This window comes from Dama dama, chromosome 9 (assembly GCF_033118175.1).
Source record: "Dama dama isolate Ldn47 chromosome 9, ASM3311817v1, whole genome shotgun sequence".
Classification (NCBI taxonomy): Eukaryota; Metazoa; Chordata; class Mammalia; order Artiodactyla; family Cervidae; genus Dama; species Dama dama.
The window spans coordinates 21,250,660-21,260,835 of record NC_083689.1 but is presented as its reverse complement, the minus strand read 5'-3'; the positions used below and the strand labels follow the sequence as shown (position 1 = coordinate 21,260,835).

Below are 10,176 nucleotides of genomic sequence, written 5' to 3'. Positions count from 1 at the left end.
GCCTCAGGACAGGCTGAGGAGTGTCTTTTCCTTGACCAGCCTGGTTTTGATGCACAGCTCGGTTATATCCAATGAAGGTTTCTAGCGCCCCCTGGTGGTTACAATAATTTAAAAATCCCAGCAGTGGTGGGGTGGGGTGGGGGCTTGTAAGATAGAGGGGGCTGAGGAGAACAGTCCCAGTCTAGTGTGGTGGAGGTGGGGAGAGATCTCGCAGACCACATGATTTCAGGTAATGATAAGGGCTACAAGACAGCAGTTCAGTTCAGTCGCTCAGTCTTGTCCGACTCTTAGTTACCCCATGGACTGTAGCACGCCAGGCCTCCCTGTCACTCACCAACTACTGGAGCTTACTCAAATTCATATTCGTAGAGTCTGTGATGCCATCCAACCATCTCATCCTCTGTCATCCCCTTCTCCTCCCACCTTCAATCTTTCCCAGCATCAAGGTCTTTTCAAATGAGTCAGTTCTTTGCATCACGTGGCCAAAGTATTGGAGCTTCAGCTTCAGCATCAGTCCTTCCAATGACTATTCAGGACTGATCTCCTTTAGGATGGACTGGTTGGATCTCCTTGCAGTCCAAGGGACTCTCAAGAGTCTCTTCCAACACCACAGTTCAAAGGCATCAATTCTTCGGCACTCAGCTTTCTTTCTAGTCCAACTCTCACATCCATACATAACAACTGGAAAAACCATAGCTTTGACTAGACAGACCTTTGTTGGCAAAGTAATGTCTCTGCTTTTTAATGTCTCTGTCTAGGTTGGTCACAACTTTTCTTCCAAGGAGCAAGCGTCTTTTAATTTCATGGCCGCAGTCATCATCTGCAGTGATTTTTGGAGCCCCCCAAAATAAAGTCTCTCACTGTTCTCATTTTTTCTGCATCTATTTCCCATGAAGTGATGGGACCGGATGCCATGATCTTAGTTTTCTGAATGTTGAGTTTTAAGCCAACATTTTTATTCTCCTCTTTCACTTTCATCAAGAGGCTCTTTAGTTCCTCTTTGCTGTCTGCCATAAGGGTGGTGTCATCTGCATATCTGAGGTTATTGATAATTCTCCTGGCAATCTTGATTCCAGCTTGTGTTTCATCCAGCCCAGCATTTCTCATGATGTACTCTGCATAGAAATTAAATAAGCAGGGTGACGATATACAGCCTCGACATACTCCTTTCCTGATTTGGAACCAGTCTATTGTTCCACGTCCAGTTCTAGCTGTCACTTCTTCACCTGCATACAGATTTCTCAGGAGGCAGATCAGGTGGTCTGGTGTTCCCATCTCTTTAAGATTTTTCCACAGTTTTCTGTGATCCACACAATCAAGGGCTTTGGAGTAGTCAATAAAACCGAAGTAAATGTTTTTCTGGAACTCTCTTGCTTTTTCAGTGATCCAGTGGATGTTGGCAATTTGGTCTCTTGTTCCTCTGCCTTTTCTAAATCCAGCTTGAACATCTGGAAGATCACGGTTCACGTACTGTTGAAGCCTGGCTTGGAGAATTTTGAGCATTACTTTACTAGCATATGAGATGAGTGCAATTGTGTGGTAGTTTGAGCATTCTTTGGCATGGCCTTTCTTTGGGATTGCAAATATTTGCTAAATGAATGAACAACATTATGGACATCTGTAAGATGATGGTGGGCAGAGCCATGGGATAAATGTCAAAGATAGAGCCAATTGAGCTTTGAACTATTCATTCATTCATTCAACAAATACTTGTGGAACATATATATATGTGCCAGGTGCTGGGGTAGTGGTTTTAACATAGACACAAATTTCCAAATACCCAATGAAAACAGTAAGCATAATAAAATATCAGGTTTCTGGAACAGTAGTGTTATGAAAAGTGAAAGTCACTCAATTGTGTCCAACTCTTTGTAATCCATGGGCTGTAGCCCACCAGGAGCCTCTGTCTATGAATTCTCCAGGCAAGAATACTGGTAATCAGGGCTTAATGTGGGGGGAGGGAGTGGGACATGGTGTGATGGGGTGGGGAATAAAGACTGTGATTTGAAATGGAGAGGTTTGGGAAGACTTCATGAGAAGGTGGCCTGGAGCTAAGATTTGTGGAAGATGAGGGAGCTGGCCATGGAGCTGTGTAAGGCAGAGGACCAGCACATGCAAAGGCCCTGTGGCAGGACTCTAGGGCAAGATTTTGGGGTGACCTCGTGGGTTGGGGGAACATTGAGGAGGCCCTGTTTGACTGGAATAGAGCAAATGAAGGAGAGAGTGGAAGAGATAAGGAAAGAGCCTTGTGGTATACAAGCAGGACTTTTACTCCTAACAAGGGGGGCTGTGGGACACAGTGGCTTGACTGGGGTGTTCATAGGCGCCCTCTGATGGGGGGGGGGGGGGCGGTGTACAGACTGCGGTGGGTGAGAACGGGAGCCTGGGGATGATGTGGAGGAGACTGGTCCAGGTCAGCAAGGAGCAGGGCTGGCCACGCAAGGAGGTGAAGGAGGGAGGGGTGAGAAGAGGGTGGATTTTGAGTATGTTCCTGAGGTGATACCGCTCCTGGGTTGCATGCAAAGGAAGGCAGCGGGCCTCCGCCTAATGACCCTGTCCCCACGCCCAGATGCCCTGGTGTTAGCTGGTGGGCGAAAGAGAGGCCAGGTCCTGCTTGAAAGGGGGCTGGGCTGGGTCCGGCCGGCAGGTGCTCCCCCCGCCCCCACCCCACGGCTCCTCCCCCTCCACCCCCTCTCAGGGCGACAGTTACAGGCAAAAAAGAGGAAGTGGTAGCTAGCTAGCAGAGGCAGGCGGGCGGGCGGGCGGGCGGGCGGAGGAGGCCGCGAGGGTGCGCGGACCGGCCTGGGGAGGCGGCGGCCATGGAGCTGTGGCGCCAGTGCACCCACTGGCTCATCCAGTGCCGGGTGCTGCCGCCCAGCCACCGTGTGACCTGGGACGGGGCCCAGGTGTGCGAGCTGGCGCAGGCCCTCCGGGATGGCGTCCTTCTGTGCCAGCTGCTCAACAACCTGCTGCCCCACGCTATCAACCTGCGGGAAGTCAACCTGCGTCCCCAGATGTCCCAGGTGAGACGGGCCACAGGCGGGTCTGCCGGAGGGTGGGTGGCGGGAGGCACCCCAGGCTGGTACCCAGGAGGGTGATGCCCTGCCCCTCTGGGCCAGCAGTGAAGAGAGGAGGCTGGCCCCCACTCTGGGCCTGGCACGGGGGATATGTGGGGGTCCTAACACTGAAGATTCAGGGGTGGTCCCCCCAAGATTAACAGGAATGGATTCCCACGTCTAGGTTGAAAACTGGCAAACTTGGGGTTAACCCAAGTCCAAAACCTCAGGCTGACTCCGCTGGAGATCTAGACCCCAAAAGGGACTTGCTAGGGGTCCGCAGGGGGCCCTAGGAATCTCCTGGGTGGCTGATAGGGCACCTGAGGTTTTGGACTCCCTTGACCCCGCCACCCCCTGAGATTCTGGCTATGGGGGAAGGGCCTCCTCCTATTCCTTCCCCCACATGCGTCGCCTCCTCCTGGGCCCTGGGCCCCTTCCTTCCCCTCACATCTTCCCCTCGGCTTCCTGCCGGGGCCTGGGGCAGCATGGGAGGGTGGGGGGACTGTGCGTCTGGGACTCTGGTCTTCCTAGCTCTGCCCATTCCAAGAGGTACATTGAGGCAGGATCCAGTCCCAAAGAGCCCTGAGACTGGGTTCCTGGGGTTTGGGGGAACCTAGAAATAGCTGCTTTTTCTCTGTAGGGATTTCTGCAAGGGCCCTGGGGTTCAGGGGGTGGTGGATTTGACTTCAACTTCTCTGGTTCAGGAAATATATTCAAATCCCTATTTGAATGTGGTTGGGTGGGGGAGGTCACTGGACTGGATTCTCTCTCTGTTGTACCTTCTCTGGTTCCCTCTGGCCTCTTGAGTGCTGGATGAAAAGTAATGTCTGCTGATGGCTGGTGGTTGGGGGTGCCCTGCCTGCCCTGGGGGTCTGAGGCAACAGTAGCCATCCAGCCCTCAGGTCCCACCCCAGGATGAAAGCCTTGTCTGGAGGTGCAGTGGGCTGGTGGTGGGGGGCCCTTTCTGGGGATAGATGGGGGGGCAGCCTGGGGCACTACCTCTGTTCTGGGTTGAGATGCCACGTGCAGATGGGGGGAAGGGCAGTAAGTGATCAGGGTGGGGTCCCTGGGGGTGTTTCCTGGCTGACAGGCCCACGCGTGGGAGAGGTGGGTGGTCACCCTCCCTGAGCGGAGGCAGGCTTCCTGAAAGAATGAGGGAACCCCCAGAGACCCCCCCACCCCGGCCAGCTGTTGTGGCCACAGGACATCCCAATTATGCCTACATGTGTTTGCACACAGAAGGAAGTAGCCCTCGGATCAGTCAGGCCTCTGACCTGTGGGCAGTCGAGACCCAGTGTGGCTTCAATAGCCGCTCATGGGAAAGTGGTTAGACCTAAGGATGAACTTCCATCCTTGCCTGCATCTTCCCTATAGCTGATTTCTGATAAAGGGCAGCGAGGTGTGGTATTAACCTCTAGGAGGGCAGCTGCAGGGACTAATGAATCCTGATTTTCTGTGCTGGTCAATGCTGAGGACCCAGGTCTCAGTCTGGCCCTCCAGGAGTTCCCAGGCTGGGGGAGACAGACATTCCCTAGCCCTGTGTTGTCAGGAAAAAAAATTCTGGGCTGCGGGCGCTGGAGCAAAGGCAAAACACTGCCTGGGGGAGTTTGGCTTAATGCAAGAGGGGACATTTGTGCTGGGTTTTGAAGAGTGAATAGGAGTTTTCTTATTGCTCTGACTCTGGTGCCTAGCTATGTCAGACCCTGCACTGGGCAAGGGTGTTCCATGGTCCTCTCTATCTGGGAGCTCTGGGCCTTCCTGCCCTGTGCATTTTATCTCCTTTCGAAGAGCAGTCCTCTGCCTTGTTCACAGTGGGGCCATGCGCGGGAAGCGAAAAGGTAGTCATTTTAAACCGAAGGGAGGTGCCCCAACAACAGCCTCTTTAAGTTTGCAAGTTCCTGTCCGTCAACAGATTTAAGCGAGGGCTATGAACTGCCAGTGAGGTATGGAAGGGCAGAGAGAGAAAAGGGAGTGCTCCTGATGGGGGTGGGATGGGCTGGGGGACACACAATACCATAAATAAAGGTGTGGAGCCTGGAATTAGAATGCTTCTCAGTTTCTCTCATTTCCTCTTGAGAGTTCCTCTGCTTTTGTGCCACTCTTTCCTGGGTAGAGTGGGAAGAGCATATTCGTTCATTCATTCATCCATGGTGCTGAGATATTAGGACAAAGACACACACAAACCCCTGTTGTCAGGACTTCCCTGGTGGTCCAGTGGTTAAAACTCCACATTTCTACTGCAGGGGACATGAGTTCGGTCCCTGATCTGGGAACTAAGATCCCACATGCCATGCAGCACCATCAAAAATAAATAACTAAAGTACTCCCCGCCCCTCCAAAAAAAACACCCTGTTGTCAGAGAGCTGGCGTTCTAATGGGAGACACTGACAGTGGGCAAATAAGGCAACATATACATTGTCAGGAGCGGTAGGTGGTCTGGAAAAAGCGGGGCTTGGGAGTGTGGGGCTGCACTTTCACATATGCGGTCTGGGAGGCTTCCCTGACGAGGTGACGTTTGAGCAGAGACCTGGGCAAAGTGAGGGAAGAGCATAGTCGTGCAGTAAATGGGCTGAGTGTGTGGGCATAGTTCATGGGTGAGTTCAGATTGAAGTGGCTCTCCATGCTGGATGGTCCCTCTGAGATCTGAGACCCAGAGAGAGGACGATGTCATCACAGATGGCCACAGAGGTGACCAGACACTCTTTGCTGTCTCTGGGAGCCCAAATTCTGGGTGGCAGACATGAAACTTTAAAGCTGAGGAAGTGGAGAGGAAGAGATGAATGTGACCGTCATTGTGGGAAAGATCCTACCAGGACGGGGAAGCTGATTATACTGGGAATGGGAGTGGTCACTGGAGCCAAGATGATGAATCTTTTTTTCAGTTCCTCCGCTGTGTGACCTTAGGCCTGTTACTTAACCTCTCTGTGTTTCTGTCCCCAGCCAATAAATCCTGGCACCATCAGTAGAGGCAGGGAAGGGATAGGGCGGGAGGGTTAGAACAGGAGGCTGATGCTGGAGGTGGTGGTGGTGGCTTGGAGGCACCAGATCTGGGTTCAGATCCCGGCTGCACCACTTCCTGGTTTCACCTCTCAGAACCTCAGTTTCCCCATCTGTGAACTGTGGCTAAAAACGGCACCTTTGAGGGGAGGACTGTTGTAACATTTCAATACCGCTCAGCATAGTGTCAACACCTGATGTGCTGTGCTGGGTCACTTCAGTTGGGTCTGACTCTGTGTGACCCCATGGACTGTAACCCACCAGGTTTCTCTGTCCATGAGATTCTCCAGGAAAGAATACTGGGGTGGGTTGCCATGCCCTCCTCCAGGGGATCTTCCCGACCCAGGGATCAAATCCACGATAAACTCTTGCTAAACATCTTCTTAGGAAAGATGAGGGAAAATGGGAGGGTTGGTAACATAGCGTAGCTTGTAGGAGTTTGGGTTAGGGCGGTGGTTCTCAAGTGGGATGGTTTTGCCTCCCCAGCAGGGGACCTTCGGCAGGGTCAGTCTGGGTTGTCACTTCTGGGAGCTGCTACTGTTATCCCGTGGATGGAGACTAGGGATGCTGTGCAACATCTGACAATTTCACATACAACAGAGAATTATCCAGCCCCAGTGTCAACAGTGGGATTCCTAGGTGGGGCAGTGGTGAAGAATCCGCCTGCCAGTACAGGAGATGTGGGTTCCATCCCTGGGTTGGGAAGATCCCCTGGAGGAGGAAATGGCAACCTACTCCAGAATTCTTGCCTGGAAAACTCCATGGACATAGTAGCCTGGTGGGCTACAGCCCATGGGGTCTCAAAGAGTTGGACAAGCCTGAACATGGATGCACCCAATGTCAACAGGGCTGACTTTGAGAAACCCTGTGCTGGGGGACAGACAGCCTGGTAGAATCTTTAAAATATTTGATTCTTTAGTTAAATAATATGTGTGTATCGTTCAAAGTTCAAAACACGTAAAAACTGTGCAGAGAAAAATATAACCTCTGGCCGTCTTCCTCAGATACCCAAGTAAGTGACTACTTTTTTTAAGCTGACTGTATGTCTTTACAGAATTTTCTTATGCACATGGAAATTTAGGTTCTTATTAACTACACTCCTCTCTTTCTGTGAAAGACAGAACATAATATCTGTATACCCTGCTTTCATCACTTTAATCATCACCTTGGTCGTCTTTCCAAATCAATTCATACAGTGTTCCCATTCTTTAAAAAAATGACTACAGCATCACTTCTTGGCCTTTTGGCTAAGATCATGTGTGAAAAATTGACTGCAGGATATTCTAGATTGTCCATTTACTAAACAAACTACTTGTATTGGGCTAACCATGTGCCAGGCATTCTTCTGAACTAGGGACTGGCAAACTGCAACAAGAGGGCTGAATCTGGACCACAGCATGTTTTATAAATAAAGTTTTATTGGCACACACCCATGCCCATTTGTTTATGTATTATCTTTGTCCAATTTCCAGCTACAATTCTACATTTGAGTAACTGACAAAGAGCGTATCTGGCCTACGGTGCTGAAGACATTTATTATCTAGATGTTTGTAGAAAAAGCAAGCTGATCCTTGGTTTAAACACGTTTTACACATTGACTTAATCCGCACACTGCATCTGGGAAAACTGAGATACAGAAGTTAAGTCCCTCGCCCCAGGGTAACCAGCTTGAAAGCGACAAAGTCAGAGATTTGAACCCGGGCAGCCTGGCCCCAGGATCCTTACTCTTTTTTTTCTTTCCTTTTTGGCCGCCCTGTGTTGACACGTGGAACTTCCCCAATCAGGGATTGAATCCATGCCCCCTGCATGGACTCTTAACCACAAGACCACCAGGGAAGCCCCTCAGAATCCCTCCTCTCTCTCTCTTTTTCAGAATCTTTACTGTTAACTTACTCTAAACTCAATTCCATGGCCCAGCTGGGCAATGGTGTATTTTACCATCACGCCTATTGCTGGGCACTTGTATTGAATGAGGCTTTTGTTCCTACACACTTACTATGATCAGTAATCTTGTCCATGAACTGTTTTTTGGCTCCTCTACGGTGTGACCTTGGGCATGTTACTTAACCTCTCTGTGCTTCCGTTTCATCTCTAAAATGGAGATAATAAGTCCTTATGTGAAAGTATTGTTGTGAAGGATAAATGAGTTACTGTCAAGAACATAGAAAAGTATCTAGTTATATATAAACGCTGTTATTGCAGCCAGATACATGAACAAGTATATCCATGGGATGAATTCTCAGAACGGTTTCTTGGCTCAAAGCAGGTGAGTCTGTGTTTTTGGTATATCTTGCCAAATTGTTTTCTGTATGGGGTTGTTCCCATATACATTGTTCCAATTACGTTACCTCTAACAGTGAGAATGCTGGTTTCTTCATTGCCTTGCCAACAGTTGTTAAGCTTTTGGAGTCTTGCCAACTTGGGTGATAAATAAAGTTCATTGTGACTTAGTTTACATTTCTCTTAGTCTGAGACTGAGCATCCTTTCTTATCAGAGTTATTTTTATTTTCTTTCTGCAAACTAATATTTGTTCATATCATTTGCCCATGTTTTTCCCTTCTAAGACTATTGCCCCCCCCTCCCTTTTTAATTGATTTTTAGGAACTCTTTATATATTGAGCTGTTCTGAATTTCAAGTCAGGTACTTAGTAGCCTTGTGATCTTGGAGAAAAAAATGACTTCATCTGAGCCTTATCTACAAAATGGGGGTGTGGGCAGCATTTTTATCTCAGGGTTGTGTGAAGGTTCAGCATGATAATGTAGGCTAAATTCTTATCACGGTGATTGACATATGATTGATATATAGCACGTAAATTAATGGGAGTCATTCTTTTTGCTAATTTGATTTCAGCAGAGAAGGCAATGGCACCCCACTCCAGTACTCTTGCCTGGAAAATCCCATGGCCAGAGGAGCCTGGTGGGCTGCAGTCCATGGGGTCACTAAGAGTCAGACACGACTGGGTGACTTCACTTTCACTTTTCACTTTCACGCATTGGAGAAGGAAATGGCAACCCACTCCAGTGTTCTTGCCTGGAGAATCCCAGGGACCAGGGAACCTGGTGGGCTGCCATCTACCAGGTCGCACAGAGTCAGACACGACTGAAGTGACTTCGCAGCAGCTGAGCAGAGCTTGCCTGTAGGATGTGGTATAGGTCAGGGTGCAAAATGTTAGTTGCTGTAATGAACTGTATTTCTTCAGTGAATTGAAAGAATTTCCTTCTGGCTTATATCACAATCTGGTTTGGGTCAACTGGGGGATTACAAAAATATTCCTTCTTTGTATATATATATATTTCTTTTATTTATTTCTTTATTTTTTGGCTGTACTAGGTCTTAGTTTCTGCGCAGGCTTTTTCTCTGGTTTCGGTAAGCAGGGGCTACTCTCTAGTTGTGGTGCGAGGGCTTCTCATTGCTGTGGGCTCTGTTGCTGGAAGCTCAAGCTCCGGGGCTTGCACGCTCCGTAGTTGTGGTCCTCAGGCTCTAGAACACAGGCTCAGTAGTTTTGGCGTACCAGCTTCGTTGCTTCAAGGCATGTGGGATCTTCCCGGACTAGAGATCGAACCCATGTCTTCTGCATTGGCAGGTGGATTCTTTACTACTGAGGTACCAGGGAAGCCCAGCCATCCTTTACAAAGTCCCTACAGGACCTGGGCTCCTTCTGCCTCACGGCCCCACCCTCCCTGATGCCCTTGGAGTCAGAAGGCAAGGAGGGAGTGATGGGGAGGGAAACCCTGGGAGGTTTTCATGGACCAGACCCAGAAGTGGCACCATCCCTTCCATCCTTGTTCTGTTGGCCAGAACTTGGTTATGTGGTCCCATCCAACTGCAAGACAGGCTGGGAATGTAGTTTAGCTCTGGGCCAGGAAGGACAAGGAAATGGGTTGGGTGGATATAGAGAAGGCAGTGACAGAGGACCCCTGGGTGATGTCTAGCTGACTTCAGCGATGTAGCTTTGGAGGGGGCTGGCTTTGAGGAAACCTCTGTGAGATGAGGAAGGAGGAGGACATGGACCAGAGCCATGGGGAAGCATTCAGCTGGGGACAGAGTGGGGCCTGGGTACAAGGAAATCTCAGCCCAGTGGGTTGGAAGTGGGTGGAAGACCTCATCTAAACATGCCCATT

The 10,176-nt window shown here is 49.8% G+C and overlaps 1 protein-coding gene across 1 annotated transcript in view; it reads left to right on the top strand.

The window, feature by feature from the left end:
* The first annotated feature begins 2,764 nt into the window (after positions 1 to 2,764).
* The window catches only part of VAV1 (vav guanine nucleotide exchange factor 1), a 65,007-nt gene continuing 57,595 nt past the window's right edge, over positions 2,765 to 10,176 (top strand). The window contains exon 1 of the mRNA XM_061150541.1: positions 2,765 to 3,023. Coding sequence (XP_061006524.1) covers positions 2,820 to 3,023 — 204 coding nt within the window. The 5' untranslated portion in view covers positions 2,765 to 2,819. The remainder of the gene's footprint in view (positions 3,024 to 10,176) is intronic.